This window comes from Pseudophryne corroboree, chromosome 8 (genome assembly GCF_028390025.1).
Source record: "Pseudophryne corroboree isolate aPseCor3 chromosome 8, aPseCor3.hap2, whole genome shotgun sequence".
Taxonomy (NCBI): domain Eukaryota; kingdom Metazoa; phylum Chordata; class Amphibia; order Anura; family Myobatrachidae; genus Pseudophryne; species Pseudophryne corroboree.
The window spans coordinates 425,851,842-425,879,351 of NC_086451.1; the positions used below are offsets into that span (position 1 = coordinate 425,851,842).

Here is a 27,510-nt window from a genome sequence, read left to right on the forward strand (position 1 = left end):
GAATACTCTGATGCTTAGTTAGGTAGGTGGTATGTTGTGAAGATACTAGACTTCTTATTAGAGCTTTTTGCCTCAACACTGGCTGGTCACACAAATAAGGCTTATTTGCTGTCTAGAGTAGACAGAAACGTTGAATCACTTAGGGAAACGATTTAAAATATTCAATAGTAACTTTATTTTTTATCTTAAAAATAGATAATTACAGAAATACACAGGAAAATAATTGAATTTTTTTAAAAACCACATGTATAGCTGCTCAGAGATCCTACTACTCTACCCTAATTTTCACAGTTCCTTCTGGAGCAATGTCCCAATCACCATGCCACAACTCTAACAGCGGGACATGGACAAAGCTTAATGTCATACTGTTTTTGGCAGGGTCACAAAGAAACAATGTATGTGGAGATTGTAATACAGTATAAAGTTCATGGAGCATTATCCTGAATCAGTAGCACAGGAGTAGTGATTACTCATCAGCCTATCTGAAGTACAGTAGATAATAGAGGCTGTCCCAGGTGACTGTATTCTCCCTTTTAAGATCATCTGGTTTGTAATGTATTGATACGTCAGTCAGACTGTTTTTTGGTTCCAAGCTCCTTGTTGCAGAGTGGTGGGTGGCATCTAAAGCTCCTCTAACCTCTTATTTTGCAGCATTCACTCTGCAGGCATGGGTCCTGGGAAGTCTGGCTAAAATGCAAATAGAACAAAGGACACCCATGTGTTTGCCGCAAAAGATAATTCACTAAACAAACAAACAAATAACTTGTGCTTTTTCGCTAAAAGTGGCTCCACAGCTGTCACACAAAGCCAGGTACAGTAAAGATAGCTTTTTTAGGGAGCCTGTGGTAACATCTAATGGTACAGTACATACTGTAAAAACCAACTGATGCTATTTAAGAAAGTATGGCACCACAACTTAACATGAAGTACTGGATTTGGACACAGGGTTATTGCAGATAAAATTGGGAATACACAGACAGGTAGAATAAACAGTGAATGTACAATGTTTTCTTTTTTTTTTACTTAAAGGCACAGAAAGATTTTTTTTGGTATAAATAAGTGATAAATTCAAAACTACTCAGCTAAATTTACATGTTTTTCTAGCAAAATGTGGTCTTAAGAATTCTGCATTTAATTCCCATTTTTGTCAAGTCTGCACTTCTACCCCAACTTACCACAGTGTAGAAGTTATGAAAATAGTGTGCCGCGCTAATGTGTACAGCAGCTTGGTAATCAAAATTTATGGAGGAATTGCTGTAACACTACAACCAAGCGCTTGTTTAAGGTATAGGAATAAATGAGGCTAAATAGAAATAAAATGTAAAATAAATAGAAATAAAAATAAAAATAAAATTTAATTGATAGGTGATAGAACAAAAAAATTATGAATGAACTGAAAATAAATAAAAATTGATATAACACTAAAAATAAAATTAAAAATGAAAGTAAAATGTTCAGGAGGGAACAAAGGGTGGAAAGGAAAAGTGGAGAAAAAGCATCCACATAAAAATAAAAACAATTTCCAAAAGTAAATGGTTAAGTGGCTTGATGTTTACCGCATTTTTAGGAAACTTTTGTGAGCTGGTATTATGCAGGACAACTGCAGGAGGCCGCTTATAAACAAAGGAGATACATTCAGGTTTAGGTACAGTGCTTGTCCCTACCTCACCATGTGCTTATTCTCACAGCAGTTTCTGAAGAACTAGAACAGGGTAAGGTTGATAAAAGCACTGTACCTGAACCTGAATTTATCTCCTTTGTTTACGAGCGGCCACCTGCGGTTACCCTGCATAATATCAGCTCACAAAATGTTCCTAAAAAGGCTGTAAACATCAGGCCACTTAACCATATACTTTTGGAAATTGTTTTTGTTTTTATGTGGATGCTTTAGCCCTCCCCCCTCCACTTTTACCTTTCCACCCTTGTTGCCTCCTGAACCATTTATTTTGATTTTTAATTTGTTTTTTATTCTTATATCTATTTTTCTTTATTGTCCATATCATTAATATTTTTGTTTTATTAACTATCAATTTAATTTTATTTAAGTGTTTACATTTATTTTTTATTTCTATTTATGTTTTATTTTATTTACATTTAGCTTCCTTTATTCCTACACATTACACAAGTGCTTGGTTGCAGTGTTACTGCAATTCCTACTTACCACAGTGTAGATTAAACTGACACCTTTGTCATCAATGCAGAATTATAAATATAGGGCAGCATTTTATGGAACTCAAAACTTTATCGCTGAAACTCTTGCAGAAAATTCTGTTCATCTTCAACTTTGCTCATTTCTAGTTGTGGGAAATGAATGTACAACCTATAGAAAGACAAACACTGCATCTTTATTTATATAACACATCTAAGATTTTGAAAGAACAATATATTTTTGATGCATTAAGTAACCAACAGTTTTAAGTTAACATTGTACATACAACAGGCTACTCCATCCATTTGTTGACATTTTCCATTTTAAAGAGTTATATTTTATTTATTATTCTGTTTTGCTTTTTTAAAGAATCTCTCTATAGCAGTACAGAGGATCAAATATTTATCTGGCGGTCTCCTAGTTAACAACAATACTAAGTTGGAAACACTGTGGCCTAACACAGGTTACTTAGGGGCAGATTTATTAAGCATGGTGAAGTGATAAAGTGGAAGGTGATAACTCACCAGGCAATCAGCTCTTAACTGCCATGTTACAAGCTGGGTTTGAAAAATGTCAGTTAGGAGCTGACTGGCTGGTGCATTATCACCTTTCACTTTATCACTTCACCAGGCTTAATAAATCTGCCCCTTACTTACTTATGTTAATGCAAGAATCCATCCATATATGCCAATGATCCATACTGTATGTCTGTATATAAAAGCCAATACCATTCACTGTATGTCTGCAGTTGCAAGCATCATACTTAGTAAATAGATTTGCACCCACTCCATGTGGGATGCAAAATATTCATCTGAAACAGGTGTCCATTTAATGTGAGATTGCTACTCTTGAGCACTGAAACCGCTTACACGCCCTGGGCATACCCATAACACTACTACTAGAAAGGAACAGATCCATGAGATCAAATAGTCACTGCCCAACAACTCATTTAAGGGAAAGTGTGGTCCATTCACGAATGCATCAGTCCATATGCACTAGCAGTCCTCATTTGTATGTATGTGCCTGATCCTTTGCATGTGTGGTCACTTTCTTTGGCCCATATATAGTATATTAAAATCTATGAGACCCATTTCTGCATTTCCATATGCATCTGAATCTGTCCAAAAGGGCTGCAATGTCACTACAAAAATGATCAAGGAATCAATGACATGTTATGTCTTATTATTTTATTTTTTGACCCACATCAGTATCAGTCTAAGTAGTGTATAGGCTGTGGAATATATATTTTGCTGTTTCCCATAGAAAAGGAGAAAATGTTTAATTCCACTTTATCCATACCAAGTAATTAACTTCAGGGGTGTAGAGAGCCATGCTGGGCCACGGTAAAGGGGTGTGGCTTAAAAAGGTTGCGTGATGATGCCCTCCACAGGGTGGCGCAATTTTAACATGGAGGGGGCAGGGGGGTTAGGGTGCAGAAGAGGGCAGCCGCTTTTACTTTACTTGGGCAGGAAGTGGGTCCCTCCTCCATGGTGTTGAGGAATCTTATATTATATTAACATCTTTATATTAATGTCTGGGGTGCCAATTATTGAAAAGTGGACTCTTCAATATTAATATATGTATATTTTATAATATACTTTTATCATATGTATCTGCAAATATGTTAGTCTTACAAACTAGGTAGATGATACATATATGCAGTTCTCATACATATGAATTATTAAATTATGATTCCAAAGTGAGTTCAAACATGGAATTCACAGCTCTTATCATCTGATTATTTATTTACAGGCAGAATCAAATCATGCAGAATAAGATAAACACAGTAGTGATAGATAGATACATACATATATATATATATATATATATATATATATTTATATATATAAAACAGCAACAAGGACCGGCACTCCTATATGACATGCAGTGTGAAGTGCCCAGGTGCCAGTAAGTAGTAATGCACAGTTCTGTAGAGAGATACGGCACTCCAGGACTTAATGAAACATGCCTATAGCAACTTAAAAAAAAAGTTGACTGCAATACGCTGTGCTGACAGCTTTTTTTGAAGTTGCTATAGGCATGTTTCATTAAGTCCTGGAGTGCCGTATCTCTCTACAGAACTATATATATATATACATATATATATATATATATATATATATATATATATACAGGTTGAGTATCCCTTATCCAAAATGCTTGGGACCAGAGGAATTTTGGATATGGGATTTTTCCGTATTTTGGAATAATTGCATACCATAATGAGATATCATGGTGATGGGACCTAAATCTAAGCACAGAATGCTTTTATGTTACATATACACCTTATACACACAGCCTGAAGTCAATTTTAGCCAATCATTTTTATGACTTTGTGCATTGAACAAAGTGTGTCTACATTTACACAATTCATTTATGTTTCATATACACCTTATACACACAGCCTGAAGGTAATTTAATACAATATTTTTAATAACTTGTGTATTAAACAAAGTTTGTGTACATTTAGCCATCAAAAAACAAAGGTTTCAGTATTTCATTCTCACTCAAAAAAGTCCGTATTTCGGAATATTCCGTATTTCGGAATATTTGGATATGGGATACTCAACCTGTATATACATATATACTAGTAATATTTATGCTTCCTTAATTATAGAACAAACATAACACAGTTTCACAAACTTAGACAATTACTAACATAAAGTGTATACTTGCAAGTACATAGTTACAATTCTAATATCATTTCTAATGTGTGAACATTCCTCCTCCTGCACTTAACTTCTTTTTAACTCCGCATCTTCTCGCCTTCTCTCTCCAACTCCTTCTCCTCCTGACTGAATTCATGTACTTATAAGTTAACATTTAGCTGGTATATTCTCATAGTGTTTTCAATGTAATAGCTAATTATAGGTTTGTCATTTACATTCCAAGGTGTCAAAAAACAAACATTGAACTGAGCTGGCTTGCCCTACTCAAGAAGGCATGGTGTCATAAACCGTGTGGTGCCCACCCTGCCTCAAGCATTGAGAGTATTGTAAAGTTGAGAATGTCTTTTCATCCAAAGTTCTGTTGTATTGACACGTTTTGCCTGAAGTGGTTTAGACCATGTTTTATCAATAAATGTGATCTCTTTTTGTAGTAGCTAATGTATGCTACTGTTCTATGACCTATGATCTGACCTATAACTGGACCATTGACCAGCTAGTTTTATAATTGCCAAAGGTATTGCAAATCTTGATTCTGATCTAAATGTACACCTGTGGATTCCAGTGTCCATTTGATTGTAAAAGTACTCGTTGTTATAGTGTGACCTCTCTAGCCTCATTTATGGCTAGAGCAGTATATAAACCTGTTCCCTACACTATGTCTCATAATCTTGCAGTAAAAAATGAATATATATATATATATATGTAAAGGCAGGGGAGAAGAACAAGCGCCATATGGTGTAGTATTTTAGGGTAAATGGGAGTGGTACATATGTGTATAAAATATAAGTACCGGATAGATTCTTGAGAATAGGCCTGTATATCAAGAATCTATCCGGTACTTATATTTTATACACATATGTACCACTCCCATTTACCCTAAAATACTACACCATATGGCGCTTGTTCTTCTCCCCTGCCTTTACAGAATTGCATGACTGAACATACCCAAGTCATATTTTGAAGAACGGAGCAGCCACCAAAGAAGCTTGGGAGGTGTCCATTAACGGAGTATCTACGACTGACTTAACCAAAACAGCAGAACTTTCTGACGACCCATTCCTTTAAAGTAACATTTGGACGTGAGACTAAGCGCACTGACCTAAAAAAACTATATATATATATATATCTACACATCTATATAAACACATATACAAATCATTATTTCCAGAATTATCTAACCTTTTAACCAATATGTTCAAATCTATTTAATCTATTTACTACTATAAAATATATTCACTGTACGATTCACTATGGTTAAAATCAACTTTTATCATTAATGATATTTTCATCCAGACAATACACCTTGTCCTTATAATATTGCTAAATTATATTTTATGTAGTTACCTATCTGGCAACACTGGCCAGCGCCATCTTCCCAGTGATATTTGGGAAGATGACGCTGGTCACTAGAGAACAAATACTCTGGCACAGTGCTAGAGTCTTTGCTTTCTAAGTGCGCACCATCTTCCCGAAGAGATCGCTGGGAAGATTGCTTCGCCCTGCCAACCACAGAACAGGTATATTAGGGGGTGTAATGGACCTGCCGGGTCCCTCGAGAAGCTTGGGGCTGGGTAATTTGTAACCCCCCCTCACCATCTCGGCACCACTGATTAACATACTGTAGTAAAACTATTCATTGCATTTTATATATCTAGAAGACATATACTAGAACTCACCAAAATACCTGACAGGTAATTTATTTTGCGCTTCAGGGCGGTCTTCACATCTTTATTTTTTAGGCTGTAAATCAATGGGTTTAGCATGGGGACAGCAGCTGTATTAAACAGAGAGAAAAGTTTATTTGTTTCCATGTTAGTAACTGATGTTGGACGTAGATATTGGCAAATCAGCGTCACATAGAGGAATATGACAACTGTGAGGTGTGAGGAACAAGTGTAGAAGGTTTTCTGTCTGCTAGTGTTGGAGCTCATTCTCAGGATTGTGACAATGATAAATATATAAGGAAGGAAGGTGAAAAAAGGAGGGAAGGTTGCATCAAAAACTCCCCCTAAATGAATGGAAAGCCACACAAAATAGGAATAATTACAGAGAAGGTTTTCTAGAAGAACAGGGTCACAAAAAAAGTGATTAATTTCTCTGGTCCTATAGCAATTGAAGAATGTAAATGACATAAGAATAGGAAAAACTTGAATAAACCCCAATAGCCAACAGAAAATGACTAAGAAAGTGCAATTTCTATGGCTCATAATGACATGGTAATATAAGGGATTACATATGGCGACATAACGATCATAACTCATGACGGTTAGAAGGAAAAGCTCATTACTTGTTAGAGATGCAAACATATACATCTGTGTCAGGCATGCAAAGACAGAAATTGTGTTATCCCCTGATATAAAGTTAACGAGAATATTGTTTAGGGTGATAGTGGATGAACACATGTCCAGTATGGACAGGTTGGTCAAGAAGAAGTACATGGGAATGTGGAGATGATGATCCAGACACACCAATAGAATAATGGTCATGTTACCAGTAAGAGTGATGAGATAAATCAGCAGAACCAGAATGAAGGCTAGACACTGCAATGCTGGAATATCTGAAATGCCTTTAATAATGAAATAGTCTATAGTAGTCACATTCATAGTTCAAGAATCTGAAAAATATATATACATATTATGAACATGAATTATTTGAATTATATTGGCTTTTGCATCCACTGGCACTATAAGAGAGTAACTCATTTGAAGACCAAAGACATTCATAATGATGGGATTACAGTCTTCCTGGTGATGGAAGTATTCTATAGAAATGGTTTTAGCTAAACAAATCTCTATACTTGCCGATACTTAGTTGCCATTGGAACTGGTTCACAATCCAAAAGTGTTTGCTATTGAGAATGAAAGGGAACCAGACAAAAAAAGACACTGTGGAAATAAACACATCAGTTTAGCCATTGGTAATAATGAAGCACATACAGTAATAACAATTCAAAGACAGGGTAAAGTGCAAAGTATAGGTCAGTAACATAGCCTCAGTGTATCCCAATATCAGAATCCAGTCAATATGTGAAGCCAATGTTTAAAGCAGACAGCAAACAGGCTACTATACAACAGAGTAAAACACAGAAGTTCTTCATAGAATAGCTGCACAGCTATGAAATGCAACAAATTATTTTTACTGTATCTGAAATGCACTACATTAGGAATGTTTCAGTACAGTACATCAATGCATTCAAGGCTTTTGAATTTTTTTTTTAATAATCAGCAGCAAAGCATCAATTCATGGGATTTGGTGGATGTACATTATGTAAAATCACTATGAAGATTGGTGAATTTAACATTTACAGTGCAATGTGTAGACTCCACTTAGTTCTAAATGTGAGAACTAAATATCTGGTTACATTTTGCAATGTGCTCAAGTAGTATGTTACAAAAAATTGAGAGTGCAAAGGTGCAAAATGCATTGACCATTGGGCCAGCATCTGCAATTATTCTATAGAGGAAGTTAGGTGGATTGTGGGCATCTCTTGATGAGGACAGATCAGATGCATAGCTGCAATCATTTTTAACCCCTATTAGCAAGAATACTATAAGTTATTGTGTTATTGGCCAAAATAATTCAAAGAGACAGAGAGAGTGAATTTTGTGGGTGAGGAGTTGCCAGAGAATAACAAAAAGGAAAAAGCATTTGTATATGAAGGCATTCAGAGTCTAAATGTTAAATAATATGTATTAAATGTAATACTGTACGTTATTAATTCTAATTGAACAATTATTAGAGTTCCTTTTAGACTATGTTGCAAAATATTATAATTAGGATAGATGTGATGTAAAAGAAAGAAAAATGCTTAAAATCCCGTCAAAAGAGTAGATTCCAATGTTTGTCTCCACCAATAATTTTATATTATTAAATATATCTCTCAGGGTTCTTTTGCTTTTTCTATATATAATATTCTAGATGGTTATAATCTAAAAAAATAATGAATTTTTGGTGAAACACGTATCATATATGATTTCTTATAGGATAAATTGTGTAATTATTTCACCCCATAGTTGTGATCTATGTATTATTTTTATTTTAATAATACAGTATAACTGGCTTGTGCTTCCCTTTGATAGCATTTATTGCATGTTTTAGGGTGAAATATTTAGTTGTAAAACAGTATTTTAACTGTATTACACATTACGTTTCATATTGGTTATTATATAACTATTTGTTCATTAATATCTATATTTAATGCTCAATGCATTGTCAGATGGTATCTGGAAAAAAAAGAAGTACCATTTGCACCAGTAATTAAAATTAATGTGAGCAGCTTCCATATCTAAATAGATGCATTACAATAGGGACTGTGAGACTTCACTCAAATTTAAAATAATAATGCGAGCCATCACTAATACATTAATAAGTTAGGAGTTCTATGAACTATTACATTCAATTTATTATTAGTAATATACTCTTCCCTCTTGTGTTTGGAAAAGTAACTGAGAGAGATTGTGCATACATTGTAATATCATATTCCCGACCCCTTGCTGTCATGAAAAAAAGGTTCATAAATTACATTTATACTGTAGATATCATGCTTATTGCAGCAATACCACATGTTCCACTGCAATCTTTTATATGCAGCAAATAAATTACTGTCTACTTCAAAATGAAATCACACAAACTTGTCTGTGCAAAAAAAATACAAAGATAAAATACATGAATACAAGCACAAGTAATTTCTGTATTAAATCATTAACCTCCATGGACAAGTATAATCCCTCACGTACCTGCTAAGGTGCTGTCTGTGTTACTCTGTCAGTTCCAGGCTTTATAACTCTCTGATCCTCTACAGCCTGTAGTCTCCAGGGACCTTCTTCATTTAACTTTTGAAACTTTCTAAATGTTTTCCAACTTCTAAAGAAAAGTTCAAGTACTTCCTCATCTGCACTTTTAGTTTTATTTATTGAATAAGGAACCTAAAAAATATTAAAAGTATATCTAAAAGTTTTCGTTTTATGCATACTGAGTCACAGCATGATATGGAGATGAAATGCTATTATTTAAAAAAATGTTATTGGTTTTAGTTTGATAGAAATGTTTCTTTTTGATATCTGTCTTGACTCTTTATGCCCTTTTCTCATGTTTAGAGTTGTTACCTCTATCTTACAGTCTGCTCTATACCAAAACAGCTCTAGAGCAGGTATGTCAAACTCAAAATCCCAACTGGGCTGAATAATCAAGGTCTAAGTCTTGTGTGGGCCGCAAGATAAAGAAAAATTCTATATGCAATTTTGAAAGATTTGTAAGAATAACCAACAATAAAGTGTAATCAAAGAGATGTCAAGTATCGGGTAGACAACAACTTTAATAGTGTGAACTGGGTGCTGTGTTAGTCCCCATCATACTGTATATCACTGTGTGGTCCCGTCTCCTGTATAATACATATCAGTCACTGAGTGTGAGCTAGAAAAATGTGTTACTTCTAGAGATCTGCAGCAGGCACTTTTCGTGTTTTGTATTAAGGTTTTGGATCTGGATCATCGCTCGTGTTTTGGATCTGGATTGGTTTTGCCAAAACCACCCTTTCGGGTTTTGGTTTTAGATCTGGATGATTTTTAAAAAAACACACAAAAACAGCTAAAATCACAGAATTTGGGGGTAATTTTGACCCTACAGTATTATTAACTTCAATAGCATTCATTTCCACTCATTTCCAGTCTATTCTGAACACTGAACACCTCACAATATTGTTTTTAGGCCAAAAGGTTGCATCGAGGTAGCTGGATGACTTTGCTAAGCGACACAATTGTGCGGCACAAACACCTGGCCCATCTAGGTGTGGCACTGCAGGGTCAGACAGGATGGCAGATTTAAAAAACTAGGCCCCAAGCAGCACATCATGCAAAGAAGACAAAGAGGTCCAATGAGGTAGCTGGATGGCTAACCTAAGCACCACAAGTGTGTGGCACAAACACCTGGCCCATCTAAGAGTGGCACTGCAGTGTCAAACAGGATGGCAGTTTTAAAAAACTAGGCCCCAAACATCACATCATGCAAAGAAGAAAAACAGGTGCAATGAGGTAGCTGGATGACTAAGCTAAGCGACACAAGTGTGCGGCACAAACACCTGGCCCATCTAGGAGAGGCACACAGTGGCTGAATGTCACAAGTGGCCCACAATTTTTCGGGCATCTCCTGCATGTCCCTGTCATTTCTCAAAAATTTCTGCACCACCAAATTAATTGTATGTGCAAAACATGGGACATGCTGGAATTTGCCCAGATGTAATACACGTACAATATTGATGGCACTGGAGAGCGTACCCCTAAACCACACATACACGGCAAAGCCTGTAAAAATAATTTGGATAATAATAACCCTTTTATTTTGAGCTATTATAATAATATGCAGCACAGGTGAGCGTAACCCTAAACCACACACACAGGGCAAACCCTTTAAAAATAATTTTGATAATAATAACCCTTTAATTTGGAGTTATAATAATATGCAGCATAGGCGAGCGTTTCCCTACACCACACAGGGCAAAGCCTGCAAAAATATTTTGCATAATGATAACCCTTTTATTTGGAGCTATTATAATAATATGCAGCACAGGCGGGCATACCCCTACACCACACAGGGAAAAACCCTGTAAAAATAATTTAGATAATAATAACCCTTTTATTTGGAGCTATTATAATAATATGCAGCACAGGTGAGAGTACCCCTAAACCACACACACAGGGCAAACACTTTAAAAATAATTTGGATAATAATAACCCTTTTATTTGGATTTATAATAATATGCAGAACAGGCGAGCGTATCCCTACACCACACACAGCAATATGTAAAAATTATTTGGATAATGTGACCGGATGGTCCCATACGAAAGCCCTCACCGCTTTTGCATCCCGTCCCCAGTACACAGAATGTATGTTTAGGTCACACGGAACCTGACCACATAGGGGATTCCATCTTACCGTCAGTAACCGCCTGTTACTGACTACACCCACTGCACAGTGGGCGGGTTTACGCTGCCACCACCAAACTCCTAACCTCCCTTGGCGTTTGGAACCACGGTTCTGCTCTGTTTGTGCCGAGACACTGCCTTACCAACCCTATGTGGTGTTGATGAATCCCCACTAGTCGCTTGACTAGGCCTCTACCAGTAGCTGCCAGAAGGTGGAACTTGGAGACACTGGTTCACCCTGGACAGCCGGTGAATGGGGCTAGGTTTCGCATAGCCCTGTAGGTCACAAGATGAAGCAATCTTCTTGAGGCAGATGATGTTTAATGACAATAAATAGTTCTGAAAAGAACTCAGCAATACAGCAAGATGTTACAGCAGAATGAAACTGGTATAACACACTTTTCATGGGGCAACTGCCCTCCTTTAATCCTACTTCAATACACAATACCACAGGGGGTAAGTCCGCCCTGTGGTTTACAACCAATCAATGTTTACCCATGAGCTGAGCATGCCTTGGTCACAGGCACAGCTACCATTGTCCTCTATGGACAGTGGGGAGTGGTCACTCTCCTTTGACCGTCCCATCCTGGAGTATCAGGATACACCCCGGTACCGTTCAGTCTAGGTTTGGGGAATTTTTCCTGCCTAAACTGACTTGCAGAAACCTGCCCGGGACCTAGCTCACCATCTGCAGCCTGGATTCGGGCTCCAGAGCTGGGCAGCCTAGATCCCTGGTCAAGGTTTCCTGGCCATTACGGGTGAACCCTATGGAGTTCCAGAAAACCACTCAGCTTGTTTCAAAGCTGAGCTTCTCCTCTCTCTTCCAATGCCACTATCAAGTTTGAGGCTGGAAGAGAAAGCATTCCGTTCATGGGGAAAAGGTCTGGGAGAATCCATCAGCCTGCACAGCCATGGATTCCTCCCTCCTGGGACACACAACCAAGTTAGTGCATTTTACCTTAAAATACATTCAAAATACAATGTACACTCCTCTCTAACTATACCCTGAGCCTGGACAGGCTCCACATACCTAGGCACTGCAGTGCCTCACATCACAATCCAATATATATATTAATAGATTTAAATACATTGTTCTTTGTGCTTTATTCTGCCCAGCGCTCAGCGCTGGGCTACCTTAACCCTGCAGCCTGGGGGACTGCTGGGCTCTCCCCAGGGGCAGCAGGGCACACTTGGAGCTAGCAGCACTTCCGAGGGCTGGGGGAGCTGGCTGCAGCAGGGGCTAACTTTTACATGCCCCGCTGCTGCCCTCCATCCCCCAGAGTGGCAGACCCCTGTTGCCTCACCGCAGCCTCTGGATCCAAGGCTGCGGTGCACCCCCCCTTCTGAAGCCTGGCGGCTCAGGACACTTGTCCTGGCCACCACGGCTCTGTGCTCTTTGCAGTGCTGAGGTGCCCCTGCACTCACCATCCCGCTCACCCCCACTGCTAGGGAGCCGGAGAGGCTGGAAGAGAAAGCATTCCATTTTGGGGGAAAAGGTCTGGGAGAATCCATCAGCCTGCACAGCCATGGATTCCTCCCTCCTGGGACACACAACCAAGTTAGTGCATTTTACCTTAAAATACATTCAAAATACATTGTACACTCCTCTCTAAATATACCCGAGCCTGTGCCCTGCACAGGCTCCACATACCTAGGCACTGCAGTGCCTCACATCACAATCCAATATATATATTAATACATTTAAATACATTGTTCTTTGTGCTTTATTCTGCCCAGCGCTCAGCGCTGGGCTACCTTAACCCTGCAGCCTGGGGGACCACTGTGCTCTCCCCAGGGGCAGCAGGGCACACTTGGAGCTAGCAGCACTGATGAGGGATGGGGGAGCTGGCTGCAGCAAGGGCTAACTTTTACATGCCCCGCTGCTGCCCTCCATCCCCCAGAGTGGCAGAGCCCTGTTGCCTCACCGCAGTCTCCGGATCCGAGGCTGCGGCGCACCCCCCCCTCTGAAGCCTGGCGGCTCAGACGCTTGTCCTGGCCGCCACGGCTTTGTGCTCTTTGCAGCGTTGAGGTGTGAGGTGCCCTAGCACTCACCATCCTGCTCACCCCCCCCCACCCGCTAGGGAGCCCCGCTAGAACGGTCCCCCATGAGCGTCGCACTCTGGTGCCCTCGCTGTGCAGGGAGCCGGCTAGCCCGGTCCCCTGTGTGCGGCGCTGAACTCTGTGGCCTCGCCGCAGCTCCTGGTGGTGATCTTGGCTGCGGCGCACCCCCTGCCACCTAGCAGCCCGGGATGTTCATCCCGGCTTCCGCGGCTGTCCACCTCCGATGGGCTGAGGCGCCGGGAGCAGAGCAAAAGAGAAAGCCAGGACCTGTCTCTGGGTTTTGGGCCGGGGCCAGTCTCGGATTGCCTCCACCTTTGCTGGTTCAGGCTTCACCTTACCTCCCCCCACACGGTGTCCCAGGTACTGTACCTCTGACATCCCCATTTGGCACTTGTCTGCCCTGATGGTCAGACCTGCCCATCGAATCCTCTCTATCACCAACCCCACATGCCTCAGGTGATCTTCCCAGGTTCGGCTGAAGACAGCAATGTCATCCAAGTAGGCCTTTGCGAAATCTCTGAACCCCTTCAGCAGGTCATCGACCACACTCTGGAAGGTGGCTGGCGCATTCTTCATCCCAAATGTCATGGTTTTGAACTGAAACAAGCCAAAAGAGGTGATGAAGGCGAACCGTTCCTGAGCCTCGGGAGTCATTGGTATCTGCCAATACCCCTTGCTCAGGTCAAACGTAGAGATGTATTTCGCTCCAGCCAACTCATCTAACAGTGCGTCAATGCGGGGTAGGGGATAGGCATCAGATTTGGTCACTACGTTCAACCGGTGGTAGTCTACGCAGAACCTGGTTGTCCGGTCCTTCTTGGCAACCAGTACAACGGAGGCGGCCCAGGGACTGTTGGAGCATGTGATTACGTCTAGCGCTAACATCTCCTACACCTCTTGGTAGATATTCGCCTGCGCCTTTGGTGAGACCCGATATGTGGGTTGCCGAATCGGCCTATGCTCACCAGTGTCTAGATGATGGGCACATAGGGAAGTCAGGCCGGGCTTCCTGCTGAACTGGATCTCAAAGGACTGCAGCACTTACTCCAGCTGCTCCCTCTTGTGGTTACCAAGCTCACTGCTCCAGCTTACTTCCTCTACACCACCCTTACCCTTGGCATCCGCGAGGTCAGGAATGGGATTTTTTCCTGGTTCCTCCATCGGTAGGCAGCACACAGCGGCTACCGACTCCACACGCTCGTGGTATGCCTTTAACATGTTTACATAGTAGGTACGCTGCCTCCTACCATCGCTGTTAAATGACACCACATAGGTGATGTCACTTAGGCGTTTTGCGACCGTGTATGGTCCCGCTCAGGCAGCATGGAGCTTGTTTTGACGTGTGGGCACCAGAACCAGCACCTTCTGCCCTACTCCAAAGACCCGAGCACGCGTGCCCTGGTCATACCAAGTCTTTTGCTTGGTCTGTGCTTCCGCAAGATTCGCTTGCGCTAGCCCCATGAGATTCTCTAACCGATCTCTGATCTTCAACACATACTCCACCACGGACTCATCCTGGTGGGTCAGCTCCCCCTCCCAAGACTCCTGGAACAGGCCAAGAGGTCCACGGACCCAGTGGCCATATAGTAACTCGAAGGGCGAGAATCCGGTCGACTCCTGGGGCATCTCCCGATATGCAAACAGGAGGTGCGGCAGATATCGCTCCCAGTCTCCCCCTCCGAAGTCACAAATGCCCGTAGCATCTGCCTCAGAGTGCCATTAAATCTCTCGCAAAGTCCGTTAGTCTGGGGATGATAGGGGGCAGTGCGGAGTTGACGCACTCCGCACCTTGCCCAGAGACACTGGACCAGATCACTCATGAACTGCATCCCTTGATCGGTTAGGATCTCACTGGGGAACCCTACTCTACTAAATATGCCTAGCAGAGTGTCCGCTAACTTTTCTGCAGTGATGGCAGACAGTGCCACAGCCTCTGGATACCGGGTAGCATAATCCACCACAGTGAGGATGTATCTCTTCCCCGATCTACTGGGCACAGGTAGGGGACCTACTATGTCCACGGCCACTCGTTGGAAAGGTTCCCCGACTATTGGCAAAGACCTCAGCGGAGCCCGAGCACTGGGTCATCCAAGCCATTGGCATACATCACAGGACTTACAGTAGGTCCGGACGTCATCCGACACTCTGGGCCAAAAAAAGTTCTGTGTCAGGCGCCTCAGTGTTCAGTCCCTCCCCTGGTGTTCCGCCAAAGGGATTTTGTGTGCAACTGACATCAGTTGCTCCCAAAAGCTCCTGGGAACCACCAGTTGAACTTACTCCCACACTGGCCTATCCCCTTCTACCTTGGCTACCCGGTACAGTAACCCTTTCCACCAGGTCACACTCCCTGCCCCCATCCCAGCAAGGCTGCGGCCAGCTTGGCGCCTCATACCTTCCAGGGATGGGTCAGAGAGCTGAGCTTCCCTAAACTCCTGCCTGCGGCCCTCACTTTCTCCTAAGTCTGGACACTCTACAGGGGGAATGTTGGGGTCAGTCAAGTTGGGGTCAGTCATGGTAGGGTTGGGGTGGTTGCTCATACTCACCGCCAGAGTTGGCAAACCACTAGGGACAGGAGCATCACTGGGCACCCCCACAGGATTCAACAAACTGGAACTCACGTCCTCTGCATTGCTAGGGGAAGTAGGCCCACCAGAGGCAAAGGGCAGTTTAGGCAGATGTGCTGAACTGGCCGCTGTGGCCTTTTCCTCTGGGTTGGCTGACGCTGTGATTGGCAGTTGTCTAGCCACTGTGGTCTTTTCCTCTGGGCTGGGCTGTGATGGCAGAGATGATGAAGACTGTCGTCTGGCCGCTTGACTCCGGGTGATGGCATTCGCAAAGGCAGTAACGATTCCTCCACCGAGATCATTCCCCAAGACGACATCAGTTTGGAGGCCATCCATTATGGCAACATCTCTTAGCTCTTGTCCAGCTCCCCAGTCGAGGTAGACTCTGGCCATGGGCACTTCTCGCTCTAGCCCATCGGCCACTGTAACTTTTGCAGTGCAACCCTGCAGTACTGCAGCAGGATCGACAAGGTTGGGGGCTCACAACGGTGGGGTATATTTACTAAGGTCCCGATTTTGACCGAGATGCCGTTTTTTCTTCAAAGTGTCATCTCGGTCATTTACTAAACTCAAATCTCGGCAGTGATGAGGGCATTCGTATTTTTTTTGAAGTCCAACAAAAAAAATACGAATGAATACACCATCGGTCAAAACGCGACTGTTTAAGTATGAATCTCGGTCATTTACTAAGAAGTGCAAAGCAAAAAAAAGTTTTCACATGGGTCCCCTTTCCCCGAATGCCAGAAACCCACTCTGACTTCTGTCTAAGTGGGTTTCTTCAGCCAATCAGGGAGAACCACGTTGTGGCACCCTCCTGATCGGCTGTGTGCTCCTGTACTGATTGACAGGCGGCACACGGCAGTGTTACAATGTAGCGCCTATGCGCTCCATTGTAACCAATGGTGGGAACTTTCTGCTGAGCGGTGAGGTCACTTTCGGTCAACCGCTGAGCAGAAAGTTCCCACCACAACGTGGCGCTCCCTGATTGGCTGAAGAAACCCACTTAGACAGAAGTCAGAGTGGGTTTCTGGCATTCGGGGAAAGGGGACCCATGTGAAAACATGGGTCCCCTTTCAGTGCGTGGCTCGGGTCTCCGTTTTTTTTTTAAATCAAGTAGGTGGATTACAAAAGGATTATCCGAGGAGCCTGGTACCCTGGATCTGGTGAGTATAATTTATTCAACAGGTACCCCATGGATTCTACTGGAAAAGAGGACCGACCTGCGTGTGAACATAAGGTAAGTATGTATGTATGTATGTATGTTTGTGTGGATGGATGTAATAAAACTTTACTTTCAAGGTGTGTGTGTATTGTCTTTTTTTGGGTATTTTTTTAGTAGTAGTACTACAGGTACCAGCGGGCCCGTTTTTCCGCCGCATGCTGGTACTTGTGGTTTTCCAAGTACCAGCATGCGGGGGAGGCTTGCTGGGCCTTGTAGTACTGCTACTAAAAACAATATCTTACACTTTTACAAAAAGGCTATCAGCCCCCCATCCGCAGCCTATTGGATGGGGGGGACAGCCTCGGGCTTCACCCCTGGCCCTTGGGTGGCTGGGGGGGACCCCTTGATTGAAGGGGTCCCCACTCCCCCAGGGTACCCCGGCCAGGGGTGACTAGTTGGATATTTGATGCCACGGCCGCAGGGCACTGTATAAAAGTGACCCCCGGCTGTGGCATTATCTGTCCAGCTAGTGGAGCCCGGTGCTGGTTTTAAAAATACGGGGGACCCCTACGCTTTTTGTCCCCCGTATTTTTGGAACCAGGACCAGGCGCAGAGCCCGATGCTGGTTGCTTAAATATGGGGGAACCCCTGTCATTTTTTTCCCCATATTTCTGCAACCAGGATCGGCTCAAAGAGCCCGAGGCTGGTTATGCTTAGGAGGGGGGACCCCACGCATTTATTTTTTTATTTTACAGTGTTTATTTAAAAAAAAAAAAAAGAACCCCAGCACGGATCACACAGATCCGGCCGCGATTAATTGTGATAAAGTCGGCAGTGTTTTGCTAATCACTGCCATAAAAAACGGTAAAAAAACACGAATGACATCGACATCGGAAAACACGAAAATGCAAAATACGACAGCTTAGTAAATTAGTTGTAATAAATTCAAAAAGTTGCAGTTAAACACTTTCGATGTCATTCGTGATTATTCTCCCACCAAATCGGGAGAATTACGAATGTTAGTATATATACCCCGGTGATGGAGGCCACAGAGTCTCTTAAGCCTTTGCCCTGCAGGGGACCCACTTGGACCAGCTGCAGGTACCGCCACATATTTTGTGGGGGCTTCTTAGCCATGCAGGTTACTCTCTCTGCAGAGTCCACCTGTTCCTCGCCACACTCCATCGAACTGACTGGAGGGGGTACAGTCTCTGAAGGCTCACCTCCACGGGTTAAGCAAGTAATCCGGGCTACAGCACTCAGATTTGGGGCACGAGTCTGGGATGCTTGGGATGTAGGACAGTTCATCCTCAGATGTCCGATTTTCCCACAGCCATAGCACTTTTTGTCAAGGCATGGCTCCGATGGCCTCTGATTACTGGCAGGTGCATTGCGGGCGGTTGCTGGTCAAAAGCACCCTGGTTTGAAGATGCTTCCTTTGGGGGGGTGATGAGCTGCAGAGGGGTGTTCCCCTGGTGGTACAGTCCTTTGGGGCTGGCTGCTGGTTGGGCACTTCTGCCCCTGAGGCCGAATTGCCACATACTTGTCGGCTAACTGGACAGCCATCTTTAAGCTGGGTGGATCCCGGTCTAGCACCCACTCCTTCACTTCTGGGGTGCACCTGCGATAGAACTGCTCCCTGCAGATCAGGTCAATCAGTGTGTCCTATGTAGTGGCTTCCGAATCCTCCACCCACTTCTCCATGTACTGCCGCTGCTGGGTGGCGAACTGCTCATGGATGCTGCTAGGATTCTTGGGCAAGTCCCGGAATTTCTTCCAGTAGGACTCTGAAGTGATGAAGAATCGCTGGAGGAGGGCCTTTGTGACTTCGTCATAATATACACAGTCCTCCGTGGCCACTCCTTGATAGGCCTCCAAGGCCTCTCCATGCAGAGTGGGCACAAGGTGTCTCACCCACTCTGACTTGGGTAATTCATGTAGTCTGCAAGTCCTCTCAAAAACTTTTAAATGTCCATCAATATCCCCATTACTGTCTGCAAACTTAGCAAACTGAACGCGTCCTGATCTGTGTGCAGCAGCTGACAACGGCTCCCGGGTTACCACAGCCTGTGGTGCCTGCTCATCACACCACATCTGGATGATGATCAAGCGTTCTTGCTCTGTTGCCCTTTCCCCCATTCCACTAGCCGATCTGCTAGGGTATCCGGTCCGCCCCACCTGGTACGTTGGGATCCTGGCCCTGCTAGTGATAGCTGGGAAAAATGGCTGCTGCTAGAAGGGGTGGGGCTTGTGGGTCTCACCGGTTCCGTATGAAGGTCCACTGGTAGGCCGTCCTCTGCGATGCTGACGCCGTCAGTGCTTTCCACCTCCTTCCGACTTTACTCCTCCAAGCTTATGAGCGCCGCCTTCATGACGCTTCTGGACACGTTGAAAGGGATATCCACACCCTTCTCCAGGCACACGATCTCCAGATCACCCTTAGACGTTCCACTGAAGTCCGTCATCTTGTGCGTTCTCCAGCGCTGCAGTTACTCCTCTCCTGAGTAACTTGGGTGACCGAAAAGCCACCTGGGATAATCCCACTGCTGCCACCAATTTCTGTGACCGGATGGTCCAACACGAAAGCCCTCATCGCTTTCGCATCCCGTCCCTAGTACACAGAATGGATGTTTAGGTCACACGGGACCTGACCACATAGGGAATTCCCACTTACTGTCAGTAACTGCCTGTTGCTGACTCCACCCACTGCGCAGTGGGTGGGTTTACGCTGCCACCACCAAACTCCTAACCTGCCGTGGCGCTTGGAACCACGGTTCTGCTCTGTATGTGCATAGACGCTGCCTTACCACCCCTATGTGGTGTTGACGAATCCCCACTAGTCGCTTAACTAGGCCTCTACCGGTAGCTGTTGGAAGGCGGAACTTGGAGAGTGGTCACTCTCCTTTGACCGTCCCATCCTGGAGGATCAGGATACGCCCCGGTGCCATTCAGTCTAGGTTGGGAGAAGTTTTCCCGCCTAAACTGACTTCCATAAACCTGCCCAGGACCTAGCTCACCATCTGCAGCCTAGATTCGGGCTCCAGAGCTGGGCAGCCTAGATCCCTGGTCAGGGTTTCCTGGCCATTACGGGTGATCCCTATTGAGCTCCAGAAATCACTAAGCTTATTTCAAAGCTGAGCTTCTCCTCTCTCTTCAAATGCCACTTTCAAGTTTGAGGCTGGAAGAGAAAGCATTCCGTTTTTGGGGAAAAGGTCTGGGAGAATCCATCAGCCTGCACAGCCATGGATTCCCCCCTCCTGGGACACACAACCAAGTTAGTGCATTTTACCTTAAAATACATTCAAAATACAATGTACACTCCTCTCTAAATATACCCCTAGCCTGTGCCCTGCACAGGCTCCACATACCTAGGCACTGCAGTGCCTCACATCACAATCCAATATATATATTAATACATTTAAATACATTGTTCTTTGTGCTTTATTCTGCCCAGCGCTCAGCGCTGGGCTACCTTAACCCTGCAGCCGGGGGAACAATGTGCTCTCCCCAGGGGCAGCAGGGCACACTTGGAGCTAGCAGCACTGCCGAGGGCTTGGTTAGCTGGCTGCAGCAGGGGCTAACTTTTACATGCCCAGCTGCTGCCCTCCGTCCCCCAGAGTGGCAGACCCCTGTTGCCTCACCGCAGCCTCTGGATCCAAGGCTGCGGTGGTCAGCGCACCAGGGGCTCCCTCACTGCCGCGGTTACCCGTAAAGGTCTGGAACAGCGGCACACATTTAAAAATACAGCATTAAAACACATGGCGTCTAGCGCCCAATACATTTAAAGATGGCGCCTAGCGCCAGCATACATATAAAATTGGCCCCAAGCGCTAGTGTCCTTGAATATGGCGCCGGGTTAACCGCTGCAGTGCTGCGGCCGCCATTGTACACGTGGGCTGGTGGATCTCTCTGGCCACACTCCTCCCCCACATTCAAGTGGGTCAACCAGGGACCCATGACCCAACGATTTGGTTCCTGGTCCCGCAGTCCTTATTGGGGTTACCAGGAGTTCTGTGGGGGTTCAGGCCCCTACTGACGTGACAGTCCATCCGCATTGCTATGAACCTTGCCTTGCTTGTGGATAATATGAAAGTCATAAACCTGAAGAGCAAGGCTACACTGCAACAGTCTACTGTTTTCCCCCGTGTTGTGCTGGAGCCACCGTAATGGATTGTGGTCCATTACCACCGTAAAATGTCGGCCATACAAATAGGGCTGAAGCTTCTTCACAGCCCACACAATAGCCAAACACTCCTTTTCAATTGTGGCATACCCAACCTCCCACGGTAGTAGCTTTCTGCTCAAATAGGCCACAGGGTGCTCCTGTCAATCTGGCATCTCCGGGCTCAGTACTGCTCCGAGTCTGTACTGTGATGCATCAGTCTGTACAACAAAGATTTTACTATAGTCCGACGCCATCAGTACTGGGGCTTGTACTAGAGTTGTTTTTAATGACTGGAATGCAAACTTACATGCGGTTGTCCAGTCAACTATCTTGGGGAGATTCTTCTTAGTCAGATCAGTCAGGGGTTTGGCCACAGAACTAAACTCAGGGACAAAACGTCTGTAGTACCCTGCGATCCCTAAGAAAGCCAGGACCTGTCTCTGGGTTGTGGGCCGGGGCCAGTCTCGGATTGCCTCCAACTTCGCTGGTCCAGGCTTCACCTAACCTCCCCCCACACAGTGTTCCAGGTACTGTACCTCTGACATCCCCATTTGGCACTTGTCTGCCCTGATGGTCAGACCTGCCCACCGTATCCTCTCTATCACCAACCCCACATGCCTCAGGTGATCTTCCCAGGTTCGGCTGAAGACAGCAATGTCATCCAAGTAGGCCTTGGCGAAATCTCTGAACCCCTTCAGCAGGTCATCGACCACACTCTGGAAGGTGGCTGGCGCATTCTTCATCCCAAATGTCATGGTTTTGAACTCAAACAAGCCAAAGGAGGTGATGAAGGCGAACCGTTCCTGAGCCTCGGGAGTCATTGGTATCTGCCAATACCCCTTGCTCAGGTCAAATGTAGAGATGTATTTCGCTCCAGCCAACTCATCTAACAGTGCGTCAATGCGGGGTAGGGGAAAGGCATCAGATTTGGTCACTACGTTCAACCGGTGGTAGTCTACGCCGAACCTGGTTGTCCGGTCCTTCTTGGCAACCAGTACAACGGAGGCGGCCCAGGGACTGTTGGAGCATGTTATTATGTCTAGCACTAACATCTCCTACACCTCTTGGTAGATATTCACCTGCGCCTTTGGTGAGACCCGATATGTGGGTTGCCGAATCGGCCTATGCTCACCAGTGTCTAGATGATGGGCACATAGGGAAGTCAGGCCGGGCTTCCTGCTGAACTGGACCTCAAAGGACTGCAGCACTTACTCCAGCTGCTCCCTCTTGTGGTTACCAAGCTCACTGCTCCAGCTTACTTCCTCTACACCACCCTCACCCTTGGCATCCGCGAGGTCAGGAATGGGATTTTTTCCTGGTTCCTCCATTGGTAGGCAACACACAGCGGCTACCGACTCCACACGCTCGTGGTATGCCTTTAACATGTTTAAATGGTAGGTACGCTGCCTCCTACCATCGCTGTCAAATGACACCACATAGGTGATGTCACTTAGGCATTTTGCGACCGTGTATGGTCCCGCTCAGGCAGCATGGAGCTTGTTTTGACGTGTGGGCACCAGAACCAGCACCTTCTGCCCTACTCCAAAGACCCGAGCACGCGTGCCCTGGTCATACCAAGTCTTTTGCTTGGTCTGTGCTTCTGCAAGATTCGCTTGCGCTAGCCCCATGAGATTCTCTAACCGATCTCTGAGCTTCAACACATACTCCACCACGGACTCATCCTGGTGAGTCAGCTCCCCCTCCCAAGACTCCTGGAACAGGTCAAGAGGTCCACGGACTGAGTGGCCATATAGTAACTCAAAGGGCGAGAATCCGGTCGACTCCTGGGGCACCTCCCGATATGCAAACAGGAGGTGCGGCAGATATCGCTCCCAGTCTTCCCCTCTGAAGTCACAAATGCCCGTAGCATCTACCTCAGAGTGCCATTAAATCTCTCGCAAAGTCCGTTAGTCTGGGGATGATAGGGGGCAGTGCGGAGTTGACGCACTCCGCACCTCGCCCAGAGACACTGGACCAGATCACTCATGAACTGCGTCCCTTGATCAGTTAGGATCTCACTGGGGAACCCTACTCTACTAAATATGCCTAGCAGAGTGTCCGCTAACTTTTCTGCAGTGATGGCAGACAGAGCCACAGCCTCTGGATACCGGGTAGCATAATCCACCACAGTAAGGATGTATCTCTTCCCCGATCTACTGGGCACAGGTAGGGGACCTACTGTGTCCACGGCCACTTGTTGGAAAGGTTCCCCGACTATTGGCAAAGACCTCAGGGGAGCCCGAGCACTGGGTCATCCAAGCCATTGGCATACATCACAGGACTTACAGTAGGTCCGGACGTCATCCGACACTCTGGGCCAAAACAAGTTCTGTGTCAGGCGCCTCAGTGTTCAGTCCCTCCCCTGGTGTTCCACCAAAGGGATTTTGTGTGCAACTGACATCAGTTGCTCCCAAAAGCTCCTGGGAACCACCAGTTGAACTTGCTCCCACACTGGCCTATCCCCTTCTACCTTGGCTACCCGGTACAGTAACACTTTCCAGCAGGTCACACTCCCTGCCCCCATCCCAGCAAGGCTGCGGCCAGCTTGGCGCCTCATACCTTCCAGGGATGGGTCAGAGAGCTGAGCTTCCCTAAACTCCTGCCTGCGGCCCTCACTTTCTCCTAAGTCTGGACACTCTACAGGGGGAATGTTGGGGTCAGTTAAGTTGGGGTCAGTCATGGTAGGGTTGGGGTGGTCGCTCATACTCACCGCCGGAGTTGTAAAACCACTAGGGACAGGAGCATCACTGGGCACCCCCACAGGATTCAACAAACTGGAACTCACGTCCTCTGCATTGCTAGGGGACGTAGGCCCACCAGAGGCAAAGGGCAATTTGGGCAGATGTGCTGAACTGGCCGCTGTGGCCTTTTCCTCTGGGTTAGCTGACGCTGTGATTGGCAGTTGTCTAGCCACTGTGGTCTTTTCCTCTGGGCTGGGCTGTGATGGCAGAGACGATGAAGACTGTAGTCTGGCCGCTTGACTCCAGGTGATGGCGTTCGCAAAGGCAGTAACGATTCCTCCACCGAGACCATTCCCCAAGATGACATCAGTTTGGAGGCCATCCATTATGGCAACATCTCTTAGCTCTTGTCCAGCTCCCCAGTCGAGGTAGACTCTGGCCTTGGGCACTACTCGCTCTAGCCCATCTGCCACTGTAACTTTTGCAGTGCAACCCTGCAGTACTGCAGCAGGATCGACAAGGTGGGGGCTCACAACGGTGATGGAGGCCACAGAGTCTCTTAAGCCTTTGCCCTGCTGCGGCCCCACTTGGACCGGCTGCAGGTACCGCCACATATTTTGTGGGGGCTTCTTAGCCATGCAGGTGACTCTCTCCGCAGAGTCCACCTGTTCCTCGCCACACTCCATCGGACTGACTGGAGGGGTACAGTCTCTGAAGGCTCACCTCCACGGGTTAAGCAAGCAATCCGGACTACAGCACTCAGATTGGGGCACGAGTCTGGGATGCTTGGGATGTAGGACAGTACATCCTCAGATGTCCGATTTTCCCACAGCCATAGCACTTTTTGTCAAGGCATGGCTCCGATGGCCTCTGATTACTGGCAGGGGCACTGCGGGCGGTTGCTGGTCAAAAGCACTCTGGTTGGAAGATGCTTCCTTTGGGGGGGTGATGAGCTGCAGAGGGGTGTTCCCCTGGTGGTACAGTCCTTTGGGGCTGGCTGCTGGTTGGGCACTTCTGTCCCTGTGGCCAAATTGCCACATACTTGTCGGCTAACTGGGCAGCCATCTTTAAGCTGGGTGGCTCCCGGTCTAGCACCCACTCCTTCACTTCTGGGGTGCACTTGCGATAGAACTGCTCCCTGCAGATCAGGTCAATCAGTGTGTCCTATGTAGTGGCTTCCGAATCCTCCACCCACTTCTTCATGTACTGCCGCAGCTGGGTGGCGAACTGCTCATGGATGCTGCTAGGATTCTTGGGCAAGTCCCGGAATTTCTTCCAGTAGGACTCGCTGGAGGAGGGCCTTTGTGACTTCGTTGTAATTTACACAGTCCTCCATGGCCACTCCTTGATAGGCCTCCAAGGCCTCTCCATGCAGAGTGGGCACAAGGTGTCTCACCCACTCTGACTTGGGTAATTCATGTAGTCTGCAAGTCCTCTCAAAAACTTTTAAATGTCCATCAATATCCCCATTACTGTCTGCAAACTTAGCAAACAGAACGCGTCCTGATTTGTGTGCAGCAGCTGACAACGGCTCCCGGGGTACCACAGCCTGTGGTGCCCGCTCATCACACCACATCTGGATGATGATCAAGCGTTCTTGCTCTGTTGCCCTTTCCCCCAATACCGCTAGCCGATCTGCTAGGGTATCCGGTCCGCCCCACCTGGAACGTTGGTATCCTGGCCCTGCTAGTGATTGCTGGGAAAAATGACTGCTGCTAGAAGGGGTGGGGCTTGTGGGGCTCACCGGTTGCGTATGGTAGGCCGTCCTCTGCGATGCTGACGCCGTCAGTGCTTTCCACCTCCTTTCGACTTTACTCCTCCAAGCTTATGAGCGCCACCTTCATGACGCTTCTGGACGCGTTGAAAGGGATATCCACACCCTTCTCCTGGCACATGATCTCCAGATCACCCTTAGACGTTCCACTGAAGTCCGTCATCTTGTGCGTTCTCCTGCGCTGCAGTTACTCCTCTCCTGAGTAACTTGGGTGACCGAAAAGCCACCTGGGATAATCCCACTGCTGCCACCAATTTCTGTGACCAGATGGTCCCATACGAAAGACCTCACCGCTTTCGCATCCCGTCCCCAGTACACAGAATGGATGTTTAGGTCACATGGGACCTGACCACATAGGGGATTCACGCTTACTGTCAGTAACCGCCTTTTCCTGACTGCGCAGTGGGTGGGTTTACGCTGCCACCACCAAATTCCTAACCTGCCGTGGCGTTTGGAACCACGGTTCTGCTCTGTATGTGCAGAGACGCTGCCTTACCACCCCTATGTGGTGTTGACGAATCCCCACTAGTCGCTTGACTAGGCCTCTACCGGTAGCTGTTGGAAGGCAGAACTTGGAGACGCTGGTTCACCCTGGACAGCCGGTGAACGGGGCTAGGTTTCGCATAGCCCTGTAGGTCAGAAGATGAAGCAATCTTCTTGAGGCAGATGATGTTTAATGCCAATAAATAGTTCTGAAAAGAACTCAGCAATACAGCAAGATGTTACAGCAGAATGAAACTGGTATAATACACTTTTCATGGGGAAGCTGCCCTCCTTTTATCCTACTCCAATACACAATACCACAGGGGGTAAGTCTGACCTGTGGTTTACAACCAATCAATGTTTACCCATGGGCTGTGCTTGCCTTGGTCAAAGGCACAGCTACAATTGTACTCTATGGACAGTGGGGAGAGGTCACTCTCCTTTGACCGTGCCATCCTGGAGTCTCAGGATACGCCCGGTGCCATTCAGTCTAGGTTGGAAGAAGTTTTCCTGCCTAAACTGACTTCCAGAAACCTGCCCAGGACCTAGCTCACCATCTGCAGCCTGGATTCGGGCTCCAGAGCTGGGCAGCCTAGATCCCTGGTCAGGGTTTCCTGGCCATTACGGGTGATCCCTATGGAGCTCCAGAAATCACTCAGCTTATTTCAAAGCTGAGCTTCTACTCTCTCTTCCAATGTCACTTTCAAGTTTGAGGCTGGAAGAGAAAGCATTCCGTTTTGGGGGAAAAGGTCTGGGAGAATCCATCAGCCTGCACAGCCATGGATTCCCCCCTCCTGGGACACACAACCAAGTTAGTGCATTTTACCTTAAAATACATTCAAAATACATTGTACACTCCTCTCTAAATATACCCCGAGCCTG

At 45.7% G+C, this 27,510-nt stretch overlaps 1 protein-coding gene across 1 annotated transcript; it reads right to left on the reverse strand.

Moving 5' to 3' along the window:
- Window positions 1–217: 217 nt before the first annotated feature.
- On the reverse strand, window positions 218–7,681 carry LOC134947907 (olfactory receptor 8K3-like). Its single transcript, XM_063935730.1, has 3 exons — window positions 6,495–7,681; window positions 2,162–2,320; window positions 218–687 (listed from the first exon to the last, which is right to left on the reverse strand). Exons 1-2 carry the CDS (start codon window positions 7,419–7,421, stop codon window positions 2,279–2,281), a joined length of 969 nt encoding a protein of 322 aa, XP_063791800.1. The 5' UTR covers window positions 7,422–7,681; the 3' UTR covers window positions 218–687; window positions 2,162–2,278.
- Window positions 7,682–27,510: the final 19,829 nt, after the last annotated feature.